This window comes from Typha latifolia, chromosome 6 (assembly GCF_019914945.1).
Source record: "Typha latifolia isolate L0001 chromosome 6, TyphaL0001v2, whole genome shotgun sequence".
In the NCBI taxonomy this organism is placed as follows: domain Eukaryota; kingdom Viridiplantae; phylum Streptophyta; class Magnoliopsida; order Poales; family Typhaceae; genus Typha; species Typha latifolia.
Window position 1 is genome coordinate 240,629 of NC_133091.1, and position 23,900 is coordinate 264,528.

At 40.6% G+C, this 23,900-nt stretch overlaps 5 protein-coding genes across 9 annotated transcripts; 2 read left to right on the forward strand and 3 right to left on the reverse strand.

Annotated features, from left to right (window-relative positions):
- Nucleotides 1-297: 297 nt before the first annotated feature.
- On the reverse strand, nucleotides 298-1,837 carry LOC140790519 (L-type lectin-domain containing receptor kinase VIII.1-like). The gene is made up of 2 exons (XM_073140634.1): nucleotides 591-1,837; nucleotides 298-503 (listed from the first exon to the last, which is right to left on the reverse strand). The coding sequence occupies exon 1, from the start codon at nucleotides 1,635-1,637 to the stop codon at nucleotides 600-602; it is 1,038 nt and encodes a 345-aa protein (XP_072996735.1). The 5' UTR covers nucleotides 1,638-1,837; the 3' UTR covers nucleotides 298-503; nucleotides 591-599.
- Nucleotides 1,838-3,729: 1,892 nt separating this feature from the next.
- On the forward strand, nucleotides 3,730-6,884 carry LOC140791367 (uncharacterized). 2 transcript variants are annotated; one of them, XM_073141903.1, is made up of 7 exons: nucleotides 3,730-4,060; nucleotides 4,135-4,390; nucleotides 5,178-5,384; nucleotides 5,465-6,116; nucleotides 6,211-6,305; nucleotides 6,393-6,455; nucleotides 6,546-6,884. In XM_073141903.1, exons 1-7 carry the CDS (start codon nucleotides 3,887-3,889, stop codon nucleotides 6,593-6,595), a joined length of 1,497 nt encoding a protein of 498 aa, XP_072998004.1. In that variant the 5' UTR covers nucleotides 3,730-3,886; the 3' UTR covers nucleotides 6,596-6,884. The 2 variants fall into 2 exon arrangements, with proteins under 2 accessions (XP_072998004.1, XP_072998005.1); XM_073141904.1 differs by having other exon boundaries at nucleotides 6,396-6,455.
- Nucleotides 6,885-11,195: 4,311 nt separating this feature from the next.
- Nucleotides 11,196-12,886, reverse strand: LOC140791108 (laccase-7-like). Its single transcript, XM_073141510.1, is given in 5 exon segments — nucleotides 11,196-11,391; nucleotides 11,500-12,015; nucleotides 12,018-12,380; nucleotides 12,470-12,595; nucleotides 12,670-12,886. Coding segments are annotated over 5 exon segments (1,338 nt in total). The 5' UTR covers nucleotides 12,872-12,886; the 3' UTR covers nucleotides 11,196-11,260.
- Nucleotides 12,887-15,414: 2,528 nt separating this feature from the next.
- On the forward strand, nucleotides 15,415-18,446 carry LOC140790259 (uncharacterized). Of its 3 annotated transcripts, XM_073140247.1 has the most exons (3): nucleotides 15,418-15,579; nucleotides 15,665-16,239; nucleotides 17,835-18,446. In XM_073140247.1, exons 2-3 carry the CDS (start codon nucleotides 15,815-15,817, stop codon nucleotides 18,055-18,057), a joined length of 648 nt encoding a protein of 215 aa, XP_072996348.1. In that variant the 5' UTR covers nucleotides 15,418-15,579; nucleotides 15,665-15,814; the 3' UTR covers nucleotides 18,058-18,446. The 3 variants fall into 3 exon arrangements, with proteins under 3 accessions (XP_072996349.1, XP_072996348.1, XP_072996347.1); XM_073140248.1 differs by lacking the exon at nucleotides 17,835-18,446 and adding an exon at nucleotides 16,777-17,809 and having other exon boundaries at nucleotides 15,415-16,239; XM_073140246.1 differs by having other exon boundaries at nucleotides 15,424-16,239.
- Nucleotides 18,447-18,611: 165 nt separating this feature from the next.
- LOC140791036 (serine/threonine-protein kinase BSK5) lies at nucleotides 18,612-22,398 on the reverse strand. 2 transcript variants are annotated; one of them, XM_073141389.1, is made up of 10 exons: nucleotides 22,078-22,398; nucleotides 21,758-21,981; nucleotides 21,536-21,671; nucleotides 21,147-21,280; nucleotides 20,943-21,048; nucleotides 20,758-20,843; nucleotides 20,473-20,661; nucleotides 19,802-19,966; nucleotides 19,470-19,583; nucleotides 18,612-19,083 (listed from the first exon to the last, which is right to left on the reverse strand). In XM_073141389.1, exons 1-10 carry the CDS (start codon nucleotides 22,142-22,144, stop codon nucleotides 18,829-18,831), a joined length of 1,476 nt encoding a protein of 491 aa, XP_072997490.1. In that variant the 5' UTR covers nucleotides 22,145-22,398; the 3' UTR covers nucleotides 18,612-18,828. The 2 variants fall into 2 exon arrangements, with proteins under 2 accessions (XP_072997490.1, XP_072997489.1); XM_073141388.1 differs by having other exon boundaries at nucleotides 20,907-21,048; nucleotides 22,078-22,299.
- Nucleotides 22,399-23,900: the final 1,502 nt, after the last annotated feature.

A 23,900-nucleotide genomic window follows, 5' to 3' on the forward strand; every position in this document is an offset into this window, starting at 1 on the left:
TCTGAGTATGATTCACATTCAATTATTTGGACCACTCAAATGATGCAACCAAATAGATTATAGTACAAGAAAAATAGGGAAACCAAATTTCAAACAATCCTGCAGCAAAACAGGTGGAAAGCATGATTTGCTATGCAAACTGTTTGCTTCCCCCATAGAGATTATTTCAGATTCTGTGACAAGAATCAGCTCTAGATCCATGTTGCATTGTTTGAGAAGTGGAACCCAAAACCAAGAAGACATTATTAATTAGTACAAGGAGAATACCATTGCAATACAATATCAGAAGCAGGAACCTTACTTGGCAAACAACACGAAACTGCAATAGTTCCAGTTCTCGAATAAAAACTGTACATTTTGGTGGGAACCTGAAGTATCTTTCAGCCAACAAAAAGATTGGAAGTAAACTTACTTAGCCATATGCAATTGAATCATACTTCACAAATGCAACAGTTCCATTTCTTGATGGAAACCGGAGCATTTGTGGAAGTTTGCCACAAAATCTGCAGTTTCCACCAGAGTACATACCATAGGACTATGGAGCGGAACAAAGCACAAAATGTACAGCAAAGAGGGGGGAAAAAACTCACCTTGAGTTGCTACTTGGCATTGGCTGCAGCCGTGGCTGCAACAATCACAATCTTCTCATACACAACCTCTGATGGGTGCATAGGATACTCCACGGGGGCAATCGAACGGTGAGCGACGACCGCGAACCACACGAACAGAGTGAAGAATGCCACCATGGCTCCGCAAGCAGCAGCAAACACCAACGCCATTAGGATTCCCCATGGATAGTTTCTTCTAAGATGAGCAGGAGGACTCTCACGGGGCCGTTCCAAGAACGAATTAGGATCTAGAGGCTGAGAATGCATCGGGTATGGAGCTCCATGCGTTACTGCGAAGGTCCACGAATACAGAGAACTATTTTGGCTAGAATTCCCACTTGAAGAGCTTAAGCCCACAAGAATCTTCTCCCTCCATAGCACATTGGATAAATTGATCGGGTAAGAAAGCAATGGATTCTTGGGTATCGGAACCCTTGATTTGCTCAGCCTCACTTCCAATCTATTGGAAGTGCCATTGTAATCAATCCAAGAATGCAGCTCCTCCCCACTGTTGAGGACCGAGTTGTTCCTCGAAAGATCGGAGCTTTTGATGGATAGCTCACTGCCAACATCTACTTCAATGTGGCTTCCGCTCAAATTTCCCCTCTTAGGGTCACTCGAGGTGAAAAATCCCACGGCCACTACACTAGGCGGAAGCCCGAGTCGGAATCCATCCAGAGAATCCATCTGAACACTGCTCGGAGTCGCGAAGAAAGCGAATCCGCCGCCATTGCCCGAAGAGACAGAGAAGGCGAAGTAGGTCGAGAAACCGGGATTCGTCCCTGTAAATCTGATGGGATTCCTGTAAACAACTCTCCCCGAACTCGAGATTACCGAGCGCGTGACCCGAACTCCGGAATCGCCGATCCCGGCGTCCCCGAAAAGCCCGATCTCTGACTCAAAGCTGCGATTTTTCCCAAAGGATTCGAAGGAGAACGACAAAGGGGTGTCCGCTTCCAAGCTCTCGCGAACTAAGAAAGCGGAGAAGAAAGCACCCAGGACTGCAAGCCGGAGGATTGAGGCGGCCATTTGCTACGAATCAACTCTACCTTCTTCCATCTACGGATACGGTTCTGGGAAGTGGAGAGGGGAGATCAATGGAGGACTCAGAACTAGGGTTGGGTTTTCATTGGGAAGAAGACGAAGATGAGGAAGAGGAAAGGATCCTAGTGAAAGCTTTGAAACAATACTTTTTTCTGCCACTCCACTTGGGGAACCTAATCGCAACGAGTCAAAAGAGAGTCATCGAATCGCACGACCTCAGGTCCTGATTATAAGATCCGAACCACACGACTAGTGATCGGACGGTGGATTACATATAACCGTTACTTTTTATGGTCCCGTGGGTCTTGTCGATAGAACACGCATGCTACTGCCAGCGAAATGTGATGTGAGATTGGCTGCTCGGCATAGAACATCATGTTGCGTGAATTGTGGGCCCATCGTGGAGCTTTTGTGTACGTGGCTTAAGATAAATGGGTGAATTCCTTTTCATTGCTTGATCATGACACGTATAGTATGGGTTGGAGCCTGGAGACAAAGATGCACAACTTTATTCCTTTTTCTTTTCCTCGTTAAAATACAAAAAAAAAAAAAAAAGAAAGGTGACAGCTTGCATGCACTCGTCTTTTTGGCCCGGAGGGATCGAGTTGCGCGTTTTGAATTAAAAGCGGGCACGGCTCTTTCTCTTTGTACGCGTGCAATAGTGCATCGTATAATTGGGTTCGGATCCGATCTTATCTTGTCACGGGTTTATAAACAATGGGCTTCGCTCATCCCACCTCGTAGATAAACAAAGAGCCAGCGCTTATTGCGTTTTCAGTATGTCTTTGAATTGATCTTATTTATTATTTATTTATAACACCCACTCATCTTTATAAATACAATAATTAAATTAGGTTTCATAGTTGACTGCTGTAAGATTTTTACAACAATACATTACTAGTCGACCTGCAAAATCACTGTAATGCTAGTAGGTTGTTTCCTCATCGTCATCAACCAAATTCATTTTACACAAATTAAACGAACAGAGAGCGAGAAGCAAAACAACGATAAGAATTCCCTTTTAGTTTCCCAAAAAACTCAACTACTAACAACAGAATATATTTACATATATACTTGTATAGTTCATAGATTTGTAAATCATAGTCATGAGTGCCATTAGTAAACCTAAACAATACGCTATGAAGCCATTCCTAAAGTTGAAATCCAGGCAGGAAGTAGAGACCAACAATCCAAAACATAACGACCTAAGCCTCATCGTAGGACCAAAGGATCGCAGCCCGAGATCTGGACTGATTTGACCTCAGGCTTCTTGATCGCCTGCTCTGACACGGTGATCGTGATCGTAAGCACTCCGTCCTCCAGCACCGCCTTCACCTTCTCCATATTCGCATTCTTCGGCAACCGGAACAGCCGCAAGAAGCTGCCGCTGCTCCTCTCCAAGCGGTGCCAGGTGCCGGTCTTCTCCTCATTCTCACTGCTCTTATGTGCTCGGATCTACAGCACTTCGCCGTCCTCGACCTCCTCCTTCTTGAGGCCGGGGATGTCGGCCTTGAACACGTGCGCCTCCGAGGTCTCCCTCCTGTCAACGCGAAGGCCGGCGAAGGCGAAGGTCTCTCCGGAAGAGGAGAAGGAAAAGGAGGCGGTACGAGCGGGATAGGGCCAAGGAGATGGAGTTGAAGCAGGAGGGGAGAGAATTACTTCCGAGGGGATCCCAAACCTCAAGGGAGAAGGGGTCGAAGTCATTGCTGCGACGATAGACGTGACAAATGCAAGGAACGAGGGATAACGACATTGTCTCTCAGTAGATGAAGCTTTCGTATTGGATAATGGTTCGAAGAGTAGAGACGATGAACCGCCTTCTTATAGTGGATAGGGGAAGAGCAAAAGATGTTTCTAGAGACTTCATTTTGGTTCTAGAAGATGCTCCTCGACCTCGGGTCAAGAGAAATCAACCAACTTCTCCATCGACTTCCAACTTGGAAGTCGTTAAAATGGCCACCTAGTAACGGGCCTACTTCGCAGCTGATTTGATTAATGGGCTTAAAAACTTATCTTTGTACGGCCCAACCCTCTTAATTTTCCCTCCTATTTGTTCCCAAATTCTTCAAAACTTCCCGCGTTCTTTTCCCCTCTTCGTCCTCCTCTTCCCCCCTTTCCCTCGCATTTTTATTTCTCCCTCTCTCTCTAGTTATAATAACTAGCGCTTTAGTTTATTACTATGCCCCCATTTCTCTTTACTTCTCCCTCTCCCTCGCTTCCCCTCCTTCTCCGCCATGGCGAAGCAGAACAAACCCAAGAAGCCAGAGAATCTCGGCAAGGGCAAGGTCACCCCAGTCCAAGTGGCCTTCATCGTCGACCGCTACCTCGCCGACAACAATTACACGAATGCCCTCACCGCCTTCCGAGCCGAAGCCTCCGATCTCTTCTCGAAGACCAAGGGCAAAGAGGTAAAACACAACCTTCCGACATTTTCTTGTGGAGTTGGAGTTTGGGTTTTGCTCATCGTTGGAGAAATTTTTAGGTGCCTAAAGGTTTGCTAGGTTTGGGTGAGATCTTGGACGAGTACATATGCTTGAAAGAGCAGCGGGTGGTGGTGGATCAGGAGAAACGGAGGGTAGAGATGGCGATGCAGGGAATGCAGGATGTGATGCGGGCGTATCATGCGGTGGGGAATGCTTCTCTTCCTTCCTCGCCGCCTCTCCTTCCCCCGCAGTTTGTTGGGACCCCGGTCGCTCCGATGCTTCCGGCCTTGTACCCGAATAGTGGGTCTCCTCCAGGTAAATTATATTCTTTCTCCGTCGAACAGCTAGATGCTCTATTCATTGCAAGGTGGTCGCGGATTTTGATGGATTCCATGAATATGTTTGTTGTTTTGCGTCAATGAAACTCTGTAGCTCTTTGTAGATCTTCTCTATTAAAAATGATGCTACTAATGATGGGAGAGTGTAATAGATTATATACAAAAGTTTATTGCGAGGGGTTCTTAAATCTTTAGGTTGCTCTAAATTATATAGGCTGGCTATCAATTACTATTTGCAATGTGTTTTCTGAAACATCACGCCCAGAGTTGAACTTGGAACCAAGTTCCGTATTTTCCAGTATGGACTTCAAAGTGCTTTTGACATAGCCTTAAGTCAATTTATTGGCCAAATGGCTTGATATCGGGCTGAGACCAAGCTCGGTCAGAATTTGAAGCTTGATTTTTGACCAGCTACTGCTTAAATAAATGCCTTTTCAGCACCAAAAAAAAAAATCAGAGAGATTGTTCATGTGGGTTCACATTTCAGATATATACTTAATTTTGGTGATGGAATCAATTAATTTATCTGTCTTTACTGTGATAAAATTCTAAATATCATTTACAACTCGACTGAAGTGATGCACTTGAGACATCAACCATGCTGCATGCAGACTGCTTGTCATGAGATGTTTGTGCTAGGTGATGAGGCGAGGTGTCTAAATTTTCTTCATACCACATTCTTTTTAGCTACGTGAACAAGCATTGAAGAATCTCATCTAACTTTTTGAAGCTAGTTACTGAGCTCCCTTTGCCCTTTTCTGCAGGTCATAGCATAAATGTGTCTCCTGCCATAAACTACGTGCAAAATTCCAGCAATATTCTTCCGAAAGCAGCAGAAACTAACAACCTATCAACTCCAGTAACTGGTTCTTCAGTGCCTAGCAAGAGAAAAGCTTCAAAGTCTGCTCCCAAGGTTCCTCCAGCTCCAAAGAAACCCTGCACCAACTCATCTCTAGTCTCGTCCATGATAGGTATATGTTAATTTTTGGAATACATTTATTAATTTTAATGGTTGTCATGTACCTTACATATGACAATGTTATCTTACCAGATAAAGCATTACCCTCTCAAATGACTACCAACACTACCGAAGAAAAAATAGAGTCTACTAAATTAAGGTTGATTAGCCATCCAATTACCAGGTCTCCAATTCAAGGATCATCTGTTGCAAAGAGCTTATTCAAGCCACCTGAATCTCAAATCAACTCCTCTCCTGGAACCCCTCAACAAGCATTTCCCCCTCAACCTGACAAATCGAGTACCCCAATGGAAAAGCCATCAAATAATGTCACTAATGCTATTGTCTCCGAGGAGCTTTCTTCTAAATGTTCTGTTATATCTTCTGAAACCATCATTGTTAGCCCTCTCAAAGGGACAAGTATATATGCTGTTGAGAGGAGCTACCGCATTACTTCACCCTTCAAATCAAATATGAAGAAACTTGGCAAAAGAGAGCATGTAAAAGGGAAGCTAGATTTTGACAAGTCTGATGTACAAATGAGTTCTGAAGAGCTGCATATAGAAAAGGCTTCTACCTCTTCTTCTGAAGTGGAGAAAGAAGGAGCCTTTGATTTTGACCTTTATGATTTTGATATATTTGATGGTGACTTTTCCTTCTCGGAACTTCTAGTTGACCTTGATCTCGACTGTGATGGAATTCCTTCTTTTCAGCACTCATCTGCTCTCGTTGACTCAGTTCCAAGGTAATTGTTTGATTTACCTTTATCTGTAACCTTGTTCTTTTTCCCTCGTTCATATCATTTGTCTAATTCTGTTCATCATGCGACATGAAAGTAGATCAGAACAAAATGTGGATGCTGCTTGTTCAATAACAGATCAACTTTTACATGATAAATCAAAGTTGGCTATAACTGGAGATGTGGATATTCGAGGTTTCTACATTTACCTTTCTCTGAGAATTTCACATTTTAGAGCTCCTACTATGTACTAAATCTCTTGTCTATTTCTATCCATATTAGCAGGTCCTGAATCTATTACTTCTGTCAGAGCTATAACAAAGCGCATCAAAATCTTAAGCCCTGGTGAGTTATGGTTTTTGTACCGTAAACAATTATCACACTGTAAACATTCTTCTCTTTGTTACTGAGCTACTGATATTAATTTGTTTGCAGTTAAAACCAGAGATTCTTTAGTGGGGCAGATATGTCTACCAAAAGCATAGATAATCCCCACTTGTTTTGACAACTGACCTGCATGATCTACTGGGTCCGATGAAGGGTCCTCAACCAAATATTTCGCCACTGAGGCATTGTTAACCTTCTAGCTTACTCCTTTGTTTATTCGTTTGTCACCATTTCTTTTTAATCTATCCTTATGTATAGCTAACTTCCCAGTTGACATGTACTACCTTCCGAATCTATGAAAGCTCTCACACCCAGGATGTGGAGTGTTCTTGTTGTGCTTAGATTGTGCTTCGCACCTTATGAAAATGATGGTGTGATATTTATTTATATCTTACTCTGAGCAAGACACCATCGTTAGCAAATTAACAAAGAGTTGGAGTGATTCGGAAGATAAATAAAAAAATTTAGAGTGGTGTCATTAGCAACAACATAAACAGGTTATGCCATTCATTTTATTGTGGAAAGAACAGTTTGCGGATGTTGACAATATATTCTATCAAGGAAAATTAGGTAATGACAGCATGTTAGTTGGAGTGATCAAATAAACTAGCTAAGTGATCTTCTTTTTCTTCTTATAATTTGAGTGGAGAATTACCAAGTTAAAACATTCTCAGGAGTAAACCGTACATTGTTTGCTAACAGATCTAAACGTGACCCATCGATCGCGAGCGAGGACGACGCGTATGCGTTTCGTCTTCTAACATGGCAGCCTAACCATTTGTAGAAGTGCATGAATTAGTCTCTCTCCTTATCGGCTTCTAGCCAAGCTCAGGTACTCTCTCATCAAAGTTATCAAATTAACAAACAAGTGTACTGCAACAAAGATGAGTTCCTCAGCTACCAAAGTAGCTTTCTCCCTTCTCATCTCCCCCTCTCTCTTCTCCTGCTCTTCTTTCACTTTGGTTAGAATACTAGACGTGTCTACTAAGTTGTTGTTAATCGTGAACATTCAGCTGGAGCGAGATGTGCGTGTTCTCGATCTCGTCATCCTTGAAACGTCACCCTTCTTGGAGGATAACTTGCATTAAGCCAATTAATGAGTTGATTGATTGAAGGATTGGATGTGAACAGGTCTCCTCTCCCTGCAGGCTGCAGCCTCCTGCCTTGCCTTGTGCTTAATTGGCCCAAGGCTCGAACCGTCGTCGTGAAATGGTGGATCTCCCATGGCTCCTCCTCCTCCTGGCCCAATGTTGTAAACTTCATCCTTAGAAAGCGTTTCTTGAGAATCCTGTAATCGTGCACACTGTCGAACACTAGCAGACCGATGGTATTGTAATTATGGGGAGACTCTTATCCAAAGAAACTAGTTTCCTCACTTTCTTCATACAAAGAACCTATCATCATAAGGGCTTTGAAAGATTTAGTTAAAGTTGCGGGAGAGATATGAGAGCAGCCTTTTGGTTTTGTTCCTAGTTCTGATTTGATAAAAAGAGTTTTTGATAAAAAGAGTTGCATACTGTACATTATATATTTCGCAGACACTAATATACAAATTTCCCTTCTATGCAGCACATAGGATGTCCCATTCTACTTTTCTTCAATGTTGTGAAACAGTTCTAAGTTTAGTCTTTAGTGATCACCCACCTTGCTCTGCATCAAAGTTTTCGATCTTCTAGCTACTTCAGGCAGTGGTTTTAATTGATCCATGTAAAGAAGCATGAACTAGTGAAGTAGCACAAAGGGATCGAAGAAACACACACGCACACGAGAAAGTAAAATGAGGGAACGAGCAACTTATCTTATTAAGAGCCATCTGCAATTGTCTCCAGACCACCTCGCTGAATTGGTGATGAAAGGAAGAATTAAGCTCAGGGCTGGTATGATGCGAAATGACTGGGGGAGATATCCAAAAGGATTGCATGATCCGTTTTCGGAACGCCTAAGGATCAAAATCGGATCAATGCGATCCCTTTGGATGCTTCCTCGAGCCACTAGTGCTTCTACAATGAATACAACAATCAATCTATATATCTATATATATATATATATATAGATATCCCCTTCTCCTTTTCCTCACCAAAACACAAACAAGAAGAGAGCTGTTTTGCGAGGGGTACTCAACTCGCATGGAGTGATGACGCCTTATAAAGGATTTCTCTCTTCCCCACCTACTAATTTATTAGTGCTAGTACTGTAAACGGAATAACAAATATATCCTTTTTTTTTCTTTTGGGTACAAGTTTTATCAAACATTACAGTCGCAGTCTATTGGAAGCAATCAGATGGATTTTTCCAAGGCAGTTAAATTTTGAAACAAAATACAACGCAGTGGATTAATTTTATAGTGTATAGGTGCATGTGCACACATAAGTAGCACATAAAGGAAGTAGACGATTCCACTTGATAATTTTGCAATGCATGTGATTACCCCTAGCTTATGTTATGTAGCTGTTCCATTATTGCTAGTATTCTAACATAATTGATAGATTCTTTAAGACCTATTGCAATTAAAACTTTAAAAAAAAAAAATTCTTGGAAGATATTGTTAGCCTTTAGGATTATATATAGCTAATATTTTAGCTTAAGCGCTACAATTAAACATAATATATCTGAGAATAATTCCATTATCTTAACTCATGATAAGTTGTAGCAATGATTGCACTCGGGATGGAAAAGGTTTTTAAGCATAGTTTTCTTGCTTCTTTTCTTCGAGTTCATAAAGCATTCAAGCAGAATAAAAGATGGTGGTGGACGTTGTCAGAGATGACTTGAAATAGGGGATTCATGGTACACTCGTTTGGCCCATCAAAGGGGCACATCACTTTGGATTTGTTCCCTCTTTTACTAGGCATAAGTGTTAGATCCAACCCGGCCCCTTTTGTCACCCAATAGTGCAGTAGCAGTAGAGCTCACTACTTGTTCATATACTTCCCCACATTATGATCACTTCTTCCGTAAACATAGGAGTAGTGCTCATTCACACAGCATTGCTACTGCATGCCATCTTCCTCTCCCATATACATGGGAATTTACTGAATGGGAGACCCATTAAGAAGCTAAGGGTTCACCAACCCCACCTTCCTCTCTCTCCCACATGCAGTGCATATTTAGAGGAGGAGAAGTAGTAGTCCACATCCTTTGAGTGTGTTTGGTAGAAAACAATATTGAGATATATTGCACTCCTAGACTAGCTAGCTCATAGCTCTAGCTTATGGCTTTTCTAAAATCTCAATCTCTATTTGGGCTCCATGCAATCTAAATGATCACTTTGATTTCTCTTACATGTTTCCATCCTTGTTTATATCTAACTAATCACACGCATCCATATGGCCAGCATGATGCCATCAGTGATATTTCTCAAGACAAAGTAAATGGATTCTGAAAGTGTTGTTTGGTATGTTTTTTTTCTTTTCTTTTTTTCTATATTCTATGCCTCTACGCTTGCATGGTTGAGTTGCTTGCCTTCCACCCAATGGATCAATGTTGTCCGTGGTTGCACTTTCTTAGTTGCAAATGGGAACAAAGGCACAAAATACATGTGAGAGTTGATCAAGAAGGGGGGGAGGACCCATTTGTTCTTTTCTCTCAGAATCATTAACTTCTTTCATTTCAAATGATGGAAAGGAAGTTTCTTTTGACTTTTCAATCAATGCCTACATGTAAAGACACTCTTTTCGTCCAACTAACAATGCAGATGGAGCACCTTTAGCCCTAATATATACCCTATTTATTTCAAAGTGGCTTCTTGTTAACCATATGTTGCTTTGTCCTGTCTCCAAGACTATGATCTAAGCTTCTACGTAGCTTCTGATCCAGTTGATATGCTTATTGAAATCCGAACTTCCGAATAGATATTGATGCATGTTTGCCATTTTTATTTGATGTGGGCTGATTTTGGTATCACTGCTACTTCTTGTCTACTTCTGTTCTGAAGCATGTGGTCGATTCCTTCTTGTACAGCCATCCTATTCTTTGGTTATTATAACAAGATCGATCGATCTTCGCACCTCTTTACACCTCGGTAGTAGAAGTGTAAATAAACTATTCAGTTTTGATGAAAATAATAAAAAAAAGGACACAAATTCTGATCAGCTTCCATGTTGCTTTAGTGCTTGTCTTAGATTATATCCCAATTGAGCGAACTCTTTAGTTATTCTTCACTTTGTAAGCACACGTTAATATTTGTCAAGCTTGCAAGTCTGGTGTTCTATGCACAAGCTCAATTTGAGTGGTTCACAATCTAACGATGAGTACACGCTAATGATTATATCCCAAATCATATGCCTATGATCACTGCAACCACTCGCCAGCAATATCATAAACAATGGTACAGGTATCTCTTGCATTTAGACAGAACAAAGTAGATTATGGAATTTTTTTCAAAGTAATCTTATCTTACAATATGTTAGCATAATTTAGTGATGAGTGCACGCGTAATGCTTGACGTAATGCCAAGACATAGGGGAGAATGCTATGCTATTCGGGCCCAATTCAGCCCAAGCCCGCTTGGTCAGCTTGCAAATTGCAAAGCATTCAACATCCCTCTTAAGTCTTACCATATAATATTCTTAAACATTAAATTATTTTATTCATGACAAAACAAATAATGCTACTCGGGAAAAATAAATGGCCACAGAAGAGTAACCCAAGAGTATAAATCCCTCCCTCCCCCCCCAGATTTATTATTAAGAAGCTAACACTAGATTGGCTTCTCCTCCCTAATTTAATCCTCAATTAATTAATATTCCAAACAACAAACTCCACTAGCAGCGGGGGAAATCCGGAGGAGGCGCAGGTAGAATAGCATGTGGCGTGGGCCCATTTTCCACCTCAAATACCATAGCCAAACCAAACGGCAAGTGAGAATCCAAGTGGCAGTGCAGCATCCAAACACCTACACCATCACAACATAAGAATAAGAAGATTAATTCAGCTCGCTCGCTTCGTGAATTAGTTAGATAGATAGATAGATAGATAGATTTGCAATGACATCTTTAAATACCTGGATTATTCGCCGTGAATCGGATAACAGCCCATCCCGCTACGGGAACCGCGATTGTGTTCCTAACCTGGGGATTGACTAAGTTATAACTCTTTATCGCACTAGACTTATCGTAATTGCCAAACCCCTGGGCTATCACGTAAAAGTTGTATCCATGAAGGTGCAACGGGTGGTTCTCTGCACCTAGTATTGCAGTATTCTGTAACACCATCTCTACCGTCGAATTATACTTCACCCTCCTCACCTTTGTCGCCTTAACCGTTGTAAATAGTCCCGGATTAATACTGCTATTCGTGAAATCGAAGAATAGAGGGGGTTTATCCGGGAAATCCCTGGTATAAACCCCCTTGATATTCTTAAAATGCGCCTCTAGCAACGAAATCTTCGTCGGGAATTTGAACGACGCGTTGTTCATGCTCGAGGCGACCGTTCCTTGGGTCCGGTTGCACAGGAGTTGGTCCGCCTCGCAAGTAGCGAATCCCATCCCAAACGTTACAAACATGCGGGTATCGACGTGGATTGGATGTCGTTGAAAGCCGGCATGGCCGGCATCATCGGCGGCGACGGCGGCGAGGCGGCGAAGTACTCGACGATGCCTCGGGTGGTGGAGTTGTCGAATGGCAACGCCGTGAAGCTGGCGTACGGCGAGGCGGCCATGTAGTAGCGAGACGGGCCGGCGTCGGCGAGCATGAGGGCGTCGACGGTCTGGCCCGGCGCGATAGCGACTACGTGGGTGATGTAAGGGTCGGTGTAGCTGGCATCGACGGCGACGACGGTAAAGGAGTGGCCGGCTATCTTGAAGAAGAGTTGGTTCTCTAGTGCAGCGTTGATGATCCGGAGCATGTAGGTCTTTCCTGGTTCTACTTTTAGCTTGTACATTTCTGTGAGATTATATTAGCAGTCATATGTTGATTAATTAGGGTGTTAATATAACTCATGAATCCAGTTTGGTAATTAATTAAGTACTTACGCTTAGAACAATTGTAGGAATCACCGGGTATTCCATTGATGGTAAAAGCATCAGAAATATTTGGCACGAAACCAGTCGAGAAAGCCTGGTTCTCCACGTCGACGATATTAGCATTCCACCACTCACCTGCATGCATGCATGTTATGTTATGTTACGTTAATCGAGGTTAAAGTGGAGGATATATGGATAAATTAGTATACCGAGTATAACTGGGACTTCTCGATCGGGTTTGGGAAAGGGATAGGCATGAGCCCCGTGTCTTGGCCGGATGATAAGAGCACCATACACCGTTGCACGGATGAATGACACGTGTGCATGCCACCACAGTGTACCCTCCTGGCCCACGACGTTGAACCTGTACGTGTAGCTCTTGCCGGGCCTAATTGGGCATTGGGTTATCATGTTTGGTCCATCGGCCCAACATATCCCATGCCTGCATGATGCCGATTACTAAATACTATGATCCAATTTGGTAACAGTTATATAGTGTAATATTCATGACGATTAATTATTACAATTAATCAACGTACCAGTGAATGGTTATGTTATAGGGTGAATTATTAACGACATGAACCACCAATGTATCACCTTCGTGGACTAGTATTCTTGGACCCGGCATTCGCCCGTTCACTGCCGTGATTACTCGCGTTTCACATAGTGGGGTTATCCTCATATTCTTCACCTGCACATAAAAAACTACTAACTATAATATATATATATATATATATATATATACATCAATTCTTTATGGAAGATGTCTTGATGATTATATGTATATATAACTGTCACGATCTTTTGATTAGAAAAGTTCAAATGATTGGTTGATTAGTTGTCCTCCACTAGCTTTTTAGTAGGGTAGCCTGTTCCCCAAAAATAAATAAAAAATCTTTTGTCTACAAAAGTTACTACTAACGTGTGGACTTTTTATGCAGAGTTGGTAAGATGACTACGTTTGATAAGCTACATGTAGGCATAAACTCCAGTGTTAACTAAAGAAAACATGCATGCAAAATATTAAACCAGTACATGAAACCTAGGAAGGTAAAAGAAGAAGTGAAAGAATTCATTACATTAATGATTTCTATGGAAAATAATGAGCACGAATTGTAGTAGAACATTACATGGAAAGTATGCTCCACGATTGCAGCATCACCAAAGGACCCAGCCAAAGCATAAGCACATGCTAAAAGGAACAAGGAGGGAACCATGACTTTTATTTATATATAGGACGTATAGAACTATATATATATATATATATATATATAACTGATAGAAGAGAGAGAGAGAGAGAGAGAGAGAGAGAGCTCTAGCTGCAACTTCTCTTACGCTCTATCTTGTTCATGATGGACAAACTATTGCTGCAAGTCGTCTTATATAGATGTTAGGGGGATAGAAGTGCACTATTCAACTCATGAGATGCATTAAAAATACGTTAACAGGCGAATAAGTTCCTCTCATGCTTACATAAGAGCTGAGGTTTCCAAGCTTAATTTGGGTACGATGAGTCAGATAATGGCATATGGTCAGATAACGGCATATGTCCTCAAATTCAAGACATCGGGAATATTTTGACCTGCAAAAGGCAAGAATAGTACTACTAACAATTCAACTAAGGACTAACCCACTTGGAACTTCTGAGCTTATATATCTTCTCTTTTTAGGTTTATTCTCTCACTTATAATAAGTATTGCAATAGAGTTTTCTGCAGTGAGATATTGCAAGCTGGATTCCAACTTATTAATGGCTGTCGTGATGGTTCTTTACCTTTACAGTAGCCTTCTCAGATTTTTTTTTTTCTTTGGTTTGGCAACTTCAAAGAATGTTCTATTAATTCACCTTACGATATGTTCAAATCATCACATTTTCTAACTTTATTATATATCATAATGCTGAAAACTTACTGTGGTATTATACTGCATGTAGTATCCTTAATGTCATGGAATTATAAATACACGGTTTCTTTTAACCTTTTAACTTAACAAGAAAGTGAGTCATTTTACTAGGTAAGGATTGCCCCAAAATAAAATTATAACTTATAAGTAGCCAAGAACGTAATCTACGATGCCTGTGGTTTGAAGCAATGGCCAGGTGGACTTTGAACTGTTCAAGGAAATATTATTTACTAATATATATCTTATTTCTGAATTGTATTCGTTCACCAGAGGCTGCAAAATAATTGGTTTAAACTATATAATAAACTTCAATGCAGGTTATGTGCAGTTTTAATTACCACGTAATCTCATGAATATGTAGACTGCTTATATTTAATTCAGAAAAGTCCAAATAGAAAATTGGCATGTTTGTGAATATTTGACTCCCTATTTATTATTAAGTCAGAGAAAAGTCCAAGCCTGGCCCAATTCAATAAACCCAGCCCAATAAGCCCCAAAAAATGAGGAGATAATTTTTTATAGAAAAAAGAGATTAAATCTTAACGAACTCCAATACTTGGCCAATTTAAGCTTTAGTTATCTAACATCTCGGTCTGTCTTTTACTTCAAATTCTCTTTCTATATGACTAAAAGAATATCAACTTTATGTGTGGTTGGTTTAACCCAATCATTTGGCCCAACTCACAATTGATCATGCCGTAATAGTATAATAATACCTATGCTTAGTAACAGCCATTGGATAGCTATATATATGGTTATTGGCATGTCGGATCTCAATCACATATTCTGCTTCGTGATTTGGTACAAGTGGACAAGGTGAAGGGTCTTGATCAATGGAATGGGTGGAAGAGGAGGAAGGTAGAGATGTTATCGGATTGTGAATTTGTTAAGAGAAATGATGAGTTCGTTAGGACTTTAAATGTTTTCCTAAGATCTTCTAATTCTTATAATTTCTCTTTATTTCTTTATGGTTTTGAAAGTTCTATTATTCAAATTTATTTCTTTTAAGAAGTTTCCAGTTATGCCCCTGCTCTTGTTCTTTATTTTATTGTTTTTTTATTCCTGCATCAAAAGCCGTATTCTTCGTCTCGTTCGCCTTCCATTATTTGGTGGTCTCTACTGTGGACTCTCCTGGACGCCATACACAGAGATGGAGGCCACCACTGTGGAGTCTCTGCTTCCTTCTCCTGATCTTTGCCGACTTCACTCCTTTTAGAGGTTATTTGGTTGAAAATTTTCTCAAAATCCAGTCTTGGTTTGATTTACATGGGTCCACATTGATTCTCTAATGTCTTCGTAGCAGTTTAACCGCTTTAAAAACGTACCCGTGTGGAACTATTGATCGGCTTGTGACTACGTTTCGTAAAATTTATGTTTCTCTTGTCTTCGCCATGGTTTGGGTCCAGTAGTACACGCTCTTTGACGCATATATTGCTACCAAAGTTGTTGGGAAATGATGGCAATGGTGGAGAAGTCATGTGAAGTCATTGAGATGGGCTCTCGTCAATGCCTGGAGGCAACTGAGGAGAGTGACGGTAGCCTTTCCTTCTCCGATGCTGAGGACCACTCTTGGCATTCTCGGTGCGAGGATTGCCAGTGTTCTGGTGCATCTGGTCATGACTTGGAAGAATTTCCGGAGGTCTGCTGGAAATCCTGTGTCTCGGATTGTTCACTTGAGGGAGATTTGGAGAAAGGTGTCTTAGAGATTAAGGAGAGTTCTGAAGAGGTTGAGAAGGATTGTAGGATTTGTCATCTCAGTTTGGTAAGCGCTTCTCCCCAATCCGGCATTCCTATTGTGTTGGGTTGTTCTTGCAAGGATGACTTAGGTGATGCCCACAAGCAATGCGCAGAGACATGGTTCAAGATTAAAGGAAATACGTAAGTCATGCAGTTAAGCTCATCATTTTTTTTTTTTTTTTTTTTTTCTTTCAATTTGCCAAATAGATTCATCATTGAGAATTGGATAGTATAACATAGGAAGATCCTTTGAAATGGAATAAGTAACAATTCCAGGTTGTCCTCACACTTGTCATGAATTACTTCTGTAAAGGATATCCTTTTACTTATCTGTGATAGCCTGGAAATTTGATCAATCCAAAATGGTTATGGAAACAAATGAGAAGATTTACTTTTTCTGTAATGGAAAAATTAAAGTAAATGAAGACAGACTACTAATCTAGCGAAGATAAGAAAGTAAACTGATAAAATAGAAAACTAGGCATCATCACTTGGGACAAAGAACAATTTGTGGTCTCTTTATCACATTACTGTTTCATTCCTTTTGATTCTGCTCCCTGGTCACTAAAGAAGTGGAGGGTTTTTTTTTTAAAATTTTTTGTCTTACTTTGATTGTTTAGATTTTGCATCCAGTCATTTATTGACTTGGATCATTCATGTTCTCTAATTGCTTTGTAGGCTGCAGATTTATTGCCATTATATTCTTTCCACTAAGGAGTTATTTTTTTGCGTTATGGTACTCCATTTCATTGGTTGCACTGATTGCAGAGTTGCCTGGATTTCTCTTTTCCCATACTTTTCGAGTCTGTTCAGTGTTCCTGGTATGAGTTTCATTTATTAGTACACTTGGGAGTTTTCTCTTCAGGCCTAAAATTTTTGGTAAGGCTGCCTAGACTAATTGTTGTTCTGACTTCAAGAAACCCAGAAGAACATTGTTTACTGGGGTGCCATATGACTGCTTTAATGTTAAGTATTTCTCGACTTGAGGCTGCTCTGTGACTTATTATATTATCAATTGTACGTTAAGTGTCTAATGAAGGTGGCAGGTGATGATTAAGTACATACTACCGATTGACTTGGTCAGTGTCACATGCTTGATTTGTTGTCAATTTTATTTAAGTTATGCGAAAAGACAAGCAAATTCTGAAGCTGAAATGTCATATTAGTTGCACGGAATTCCTGAATAGGACAATCTCATACGGATGTGAAACAGAACATTTTAGTGGACTTCTATGTTCATGGTGCAGAAATTTCTAAGCATTTTGATATTTCCCTCATGAGTGCCTAATTTGGACTTTGAAGTTTCTCTTTGGTAAAAGTACCTTGTGTGACTATGTTCTGAATTAGTTTCTTGTACATGGTGGATAGTGTTATGAAATTGCATTCTCACCCTGCATAATTGGAAATCCTGGGGTAGAATCATAGGATCATAAAGTGTTTAAAGCATGGCATTATGAAAAATAAAAAGTATAGTTAAAACCAAGCAGGGTTTCCTTATGTATTTTTGCCTTTTAGATACATCTCATCTAATTATGATGAAGGTTGTGGTATAATTTTTGTGAGTTTTGTTCCAATCATTCATTTGTGTCTATGATACTACTGACTAACCATAGCTCTTTGCATGAGAAGGCTATAGTTATATATATTACTGATTAAAACCATATGCTCCTCTTTTCTGTAACAAAATAAACTTTTATACGAGGATTAATGATCCATGTTCTGTTTTCTTGCTCTAGGATCTGTGAAATTTGTGGCTCAACTGCCCGGAATATAGTTGGTCCTGCTGAGACCGAGTTCCTTGAGCGGTGGAATGAAGCGACTAATTCTACAGCTCCACCTGCACGACCTGCCGAAGCACCAAGATTTTTGCATGGTCACCATATTCTCAACTTCATTCTCGCTTGCATGGTCTTGGCTTTTGTCATCTCCTGGCTCTTTCGCTTTAATGCTCCAGACTGAATTCGTCAACTGTTGTCTATTGTAACTCACTGAAACCGGCTGTTCAGTAGATGAAGTCTAAATATCAGATGGAAACCACACTCCTACCTCTAAATAAAGATCAGGGCAAAAGACTTATGGTGGAACTAGAGATGGACATGAGTTTGACCGAGTTGCTTTGTAGTCTGATATTTTTGTTTCCTTGTTGATTTCTGAGAATAGTTCAGTGTCTCAAACTGCATTTCTCTTACTAATTCTCAATTCCGCATTTGGTACAGATTGCAAACATGTAAAGTTCGTCAAACTGTATCATCAATTCCCTCACCTGTTCTCATACAAGTATTCGTATTTTGCTCTTTTGGAAGCCAAATTAATAGATATCATTAGACCAGGTCTGATTGATTATTCAAGTTGTGCGACCTGGATGACAGGTTAAATTTAAGCATTCATCTGGACAGTGATGATAGAAGAGATGAGGATTAATATCCACCAGGAAACTTCGATTCCACTTGCATCAGATCGATCTATTGTTTTTGAAATGGCATAAACAGATAGTTCATGAAAGCTACAAACTCTTTTCTGTTCAAATGATGAGATTTTCTGTGCATAATATCGTCTTGCATACAGACTTGTACGTTAGATTAACAAGCTTGTTTTGCAACTGAAATCACCTCAGGACAAAGGAAAAACAGGGAAATCATAACCAGCTCTAATGGTTGCAAACCTTTTGATGAAAACAGACCAAAAAAAATGGGGATATGAACACAAAAGAGAAAAGGAATAACGTCAAAGCTATACACTTCTATTTCTGCTATTGCTTTTAGCTTCCAAAGTAGCACCATCTTTTAGGGTTTCTTGAGCATCACTGTCCATTCCAAGACTGACAAGTGCAGCTGCTTGTAGATAGTATGCAGTCGGCCACTCAGGCGATACTACTTGTGCCTGCATAGCATCTCCTAGGGCTTCTTGTAGCATGTTGTTCATCAGATAAGACAAGCAACGTCTTGCTAATACAGTAGGAGAAATCATTGTCCCGCCGTCGATAAACTGTAAACCAGGAAAGAATTTATTAAGGATAATTGATTTACTAAATAAACAGGTTCATAGGGTGAAAACATAAGCATATTCTAAATATTTGACAAGTAAAAAGCTGTGAGCTTTCAACTTTCATCTTTTTTCACCTCAAAAAAGTAAACTTCCGTATTTTAGCACTAAATGCTATTTAAGATTGCAATACGTTTTTGATACTTTAAATACATGAATAGTTGAAATAGCTCATGCAAAGACATAAATCCAACACTTGAATAAACTGCTATATTAATCAACTAAGACAAATATATCAATTATAATAATGAAAAGGCATCATCTGCAGTGAATCATCTGAGCAAGTAAATGCCAACTTAATATAAGACTTTACGCATATTAAAAGGAACCTGGCTATAGTAGTCAATTGCAGTTCCAAAATCCTTGGCTCGAAAAGCACTGTCCCCGTGCTTCTTGCAATTCAAAGTCTCCTGCATTTGGTTGGTCCACATCTGGAAAGATAGCTGCAAGTTGAATGACAAACATGACAAGTACTTAGGTAGGTAAATGGATGGGTAAGATGAAGGGACCCAGTCCCCATTTATGGAACGAATTGAAGGCTTTCATACAAGAGCCATTTTAAGATACATGAAAGAATAACAGCATGCTATTTAGATCTACTTGTGTACTTCAGGAGAGATGAAGAGACAGAAGGCTTGATGAAATTGCGGAAGTCCCTTACATCATTGGCAACTCCCTCATCATCCTTGTATCCAATCTTCTCCAGAATTTCATGTATAGCAGTTAAGTCTACTCTAGCACACGCTTCACCAAGAGGAGATAATGCAAATGTTTGCTCTGGGCTTGCAGGACCATGTGAAATGCCCAGTAATACATAGGAAGGAACCTGCTAAAAAAAAAAATGAGCTTCAAGTAACCAATATTAGCAAAGAAAGCACATAGAAACGAAAGTAGGAGAGAACTTATAAGTTAATCTGACTTTGAAACATTAGAGTGGAAGAAGAGATGTGGAAGAAGAGACTCACTACAATTTGATAATTTGAACATTCTATGTGGGTCATGTATGTCTATAAGATGTAAGATTGGATTTACCCCCAGAAAAAGAAGAAAGAACCAAAACAAAAGAATAACTCAAAAGTTAATCAAAATAATAATCACAATTTTTTCAGCATATAAAAAGAATTCAAAGAAAAATAACTACAACCCCAAATAAACATCAAGTGTAATTGAATATTAGAGACCAAGAAGGAGCTTCCTTGAGGAAGAATATCAGACACATGCATGACCTCTAAATTCCACATCTAGAAGAAAGCACAGAACTTTCATGCTATTTAACTTATGTTACAGAGAAGATATCCCAAAGACGAGTATCTTCCTACCAGTAAACATTACCTCAGCATCTTTCTGTAGAGATGTAAGAGCCGTCACCAAGGACTTCAAATTTGGCCTCTCACGAGGTTCATATTGCAAACAACGTGAAGCTAATCGCACCAACTCAGTCCCATCAGCATTGGAAAAATGCCCCTCCAAACAAGAATCCATCAACATTAGAAAATTTTTGCCACGAATCAGGTCAAGTGCCTACAATATACATAGTGATGTCAATGTTTGGGAACATGACAGGATCGACAAAAGAATTTGACGAGATGTTAATGACATGGGAAAGAAGAAACTTACATGACTTGGGGGAATATGCTTTCCAGTTAAAAGGTCGAGCAAAAGAGTCCCAAAGCTGTACACTACACTCTCTGCTGTCACTCTCCCTGCAAATCATCATCCAGTAAGAAATTGACAAACTTGTAATTGAAATTAGCCAAGCAAGATACCTTCAATTATTTCCCAATATTTTCTGAAAATAGTACCTGTCCTCAGGTACTCCGGAGGTGTGAAGGCCAAGTTAGTACTATAGCTCTTCCCGTCTCTGCTGTTTTTCATGAGACCGAAACAGGACAACCTTGTGTTACCATCCTGTCCGAATTCATCCCGTTACCAATTTACCACCAGCTCAACAATTCAACATGAACAGAAAAAGGCATTAACAAGGCAATGAAACAGCAATGGCTCACCTGATCAAAAAGCACTCTGTATGCGTTGAGATCATGGTAAAGAGCTCTCCCCCTGATGCTGCAATAGTCCAATGCCTGCGCCAAGAATAGGGCTACCCTTATCCTCATTGCCCAATTTAGGGGCTGTGTATCCCCTGCAATATACCATAACCAAAACCCATCCATTCCCCCCATTAAACTACCGCCCAGTGGACACATATCAGAGAACTTTTAGCAATTCACTAAAATCACTATTTGTATCCACCAATAACCCCACCAGAATATAAAACAATAATGTGCAGAAAATACTAGCAAGTGACTGAAATTACTCATCAATAAACCGAATGTTATTGTAATCAAGAAAAGAAATGAGAAATTCCAGATACTAGTAAGGGTTTGGGGATTCTTACAGTGGAAGAGGTGCTTGGCTAGGGTTTCATGGGGCATGAACTCCGCGACGAGTAGCCTCTCGTTTCCCTCACAGCAGCAACCTACGAGATTCACCAGCCTCTCACTCCTCAACTGCCCGACCGCTCTAGCCTCCTCCTGCGGCCCCAAGACCATTAATTAGAATCAAAAGCAAAAGAAGTGAGGAACATTAGAAGAGAAGAGGAGGAAATGATCGGACGCACGAGGAATTGGCGCGCATCGGGCCAGGCTAGCTTGTTGAAGCGCTTCACGGCGATGACCCGATCGGCGTCAAAAAGCGTGCCGCGATACACCACATTGGGCGCCTTCTCGCCGTGCTCCGACACGATCCGATCGGAGGAGAACCCATCCGTGGCCGCCCGCAGCTCGTCGAGGCTGTACTCCGTAAACGCTGGCACGCCATCTCCTTCGCTCTTCGCCCCATTCTCTACACCACCACCCAAACTTTTCTACGTCAAGAAACAAAGAAGAGGAACAAAAACTTAGCAATAATAATAATAATAATAAAAAGTCCAACGCGTACCGAGATCGAGGGATTCGAAATGGGAGCGGCACCAACAAATGGAGTACTTGGAGCATCGAGCTCCCATCGTTTCGATTGCTAGACGAGATAATAAACACTAAAGCTCTCGTAGCTTTTTATAGTAGCAGAGGAGAAAAAGGTTTGATTTCTAGATCCAAGGTTTCCCTTTTTCCGGCGGAGAACCAAACGATCTCTTTCTCCACTCTCCGGTATAATAATATTATTCATTCATTTAAGAAGTGAACTCTTTTTCTTTCCATCTTCTTCACTCTCACAGAGTCGTCTCACTTCCTTCTCTCTCTCTCTCTCAACACCTGGCATGGGACCCATGGGTGGGGATAAAGCCCGGATAAATATAACGGTTGCACGAAGAAAACAACTTGACCACGAATCGCGTTTTTGACTGGCACAGTGGGGCCCATAATGAGGGGCATAAGAGTCACTCTACTCTACTCTACTCTACTCTAAATCTTGTGGGCAGTATATGTATGTATATGCACAGATACCTCGTGAGCTTCTTGAAGCCGACTCACACCAATCATTCCCCCCCATTAAAATTATTCTCTCTCTCTCTCTCTCTCTCTCTCTCTCTCTGAAATCAATTCACTGATACTACTACTCTTCGTGTGCATGACTGCACTAAATGCTACATATGAATGGCAGCTAGCTGCATGGAGGAGATCCAACTCGTGAAGGTAGTTGGCAATGATAGGAGAACGGAAGAAGAGGAAGGAAGCCTGATGAGCTGTGCGGACTTATGTCTCTATATGCATAGGCCTTGGGCCACTCATAATCACATTCTCCTGTGTGTTAATCATACTTCCCACCACCATGGCCATGGGCCAGCTCTAAGAATGATAATGGCATGGCCATTCTTTACTTTAGCTTTAAAAAGGGATGGGATTGGTGTAGGAGGAGAAGGGTACTAGTGGGGTTCTACCATAGTTTGTAAGCTACACCTGGATCGTATTAAATTAACCTTAATTCCATAGTGGAATGTTGGGGTCAGACTGTGTTTGATTCCAAGACACAAGCACATCTCCTTCTTTTATTTTATTTTATTTTTCCGAGGCTAGACATGAACAATAAGGGATGTCTTCAAGAGTTGAGCTAGCAGCTAAAAAGGATTCGATGGCATGTTTTGCTTTCGTTAGTAAAGCTAGACATGGCAAGCTCTCCCCCACTCACATGGAGTGTAAGCCTTTTAGCTGTATACAGGCATGAAGGCAACCATCTCTTGGTACCATCACCACTATCACGGTAGGAGGCTTGTTTTCTAATGCAAGATCACACCTTTCCTGCTATCCAAATCATAGAAAAGGAACATTTTAATCTGCTGGTTGATGGACATGAAAACAACATGTTTGAACAATGCCATGCCATTACCTTTCGGCTAACCTGAATTCTAAGCTACAATTAACAATTAAAAAATGCTGGTACTTTGAAAATGCTTCGACACCCAGAACATGCAGATATTTATCAATGGTGAAGTTTGACTGTGAAAATTCTCATCTTAAAGTTGATGAAACCATGTGAAATGTAAATTTGACATGTGAAATGCACTAGTTAGAGCTAAAAAGAAATATAGTTCTATATAGCAAAAAATGTAGCCATCCCACTGAAGCACCATAATATAACAATATCTAAGAGACAGAGGATCCAACTTACCCAACCAGTGTGGCTTCGGTGTATTTCATCCATCCGCAAGCATGAATAAATTAGTGGATCTGGGTTATATGATACATAAAAAAGAGGAGGAAAGTCCTCCGATTCCCATTTAAACTGCTTTTATCTTACCATTCCATTAGAGCACCTTGAAAAGG

What these genes read in the sequence shown, in the direction of transcription:
- LOC140790519 (XM_073140634.1), bottom strand. Translation starts at nt 1,637, where the DNA reads ATGGCCGCCTCAATCCTCCGGCTTGCAGTCCTGGGTGCTTTCTTCTCC.
- LOC140791367 (XM_073141903.1), top strand. Translation starts at nt 3,887, where the DNA reads ATGGCGAAGCAGAACAAACCCAAGAAGCCAGAGAATCTCGGCAAGGGC. An exon ending in TGGAGATGTGGATATTCGAG is followed by an intron (nt 6,306 to 6,392) that starts GTTTCTACATTT and finishes TATCCATATTAG; the next exon opens with CAGGTCCTGAATCTATTACT. An exon ending in CATCAAAATCTTAAGCCCTG is followed by an intron (nt 6,456 to 6,545) that starts GTGAGTTATGGT and finishes ATTTGTTTGCAG; the next exon opens with TTAAAACCAGAGATTCTTTA.
- LOC140790259 (XM_073140247.1), top strand. Translation starts at nt 15,815, where the DNA reads ATGATGGCAATGGTGGAGAAGTCATGTGAAGTCATTGAGATGGGCTCT. An exon ending in TTCAAGATTAAAGGAAATAC is followed by an intron (nt 16,240 to 17,834) that starts GTAAGTCATGCA and finishes TTCTTGCTCTAG; the next exon opens with GATCTGTGAAATTTGTGGCT.
- LOC140791036 (XM_073141388.1), bottom strand. Translation starts at nt 22,144, where the DNA reads ATGGGAGCTCGATGCTCCAAGTACTCCATTTGTTGGTGCCGCTCCCAT. An exon ending in ACAGAGTGCTTTTTGATCAG is followed by an intron (nt 21,049 to 21,146) that starts GTGAGCCATTGC and finishes GAATTCGGACAG; the next exon opens with GATGGTAACACAAGGTTGTC. An exon ending in AGCATATTCCCCCAAGTCAT is followed by an intron (nt 20,662 to 20,757) that starts GTAAGTTTCTTC and finishes TGTATATTGTAG; the next exon opens with GCACTTGACCTGATTCGTGG.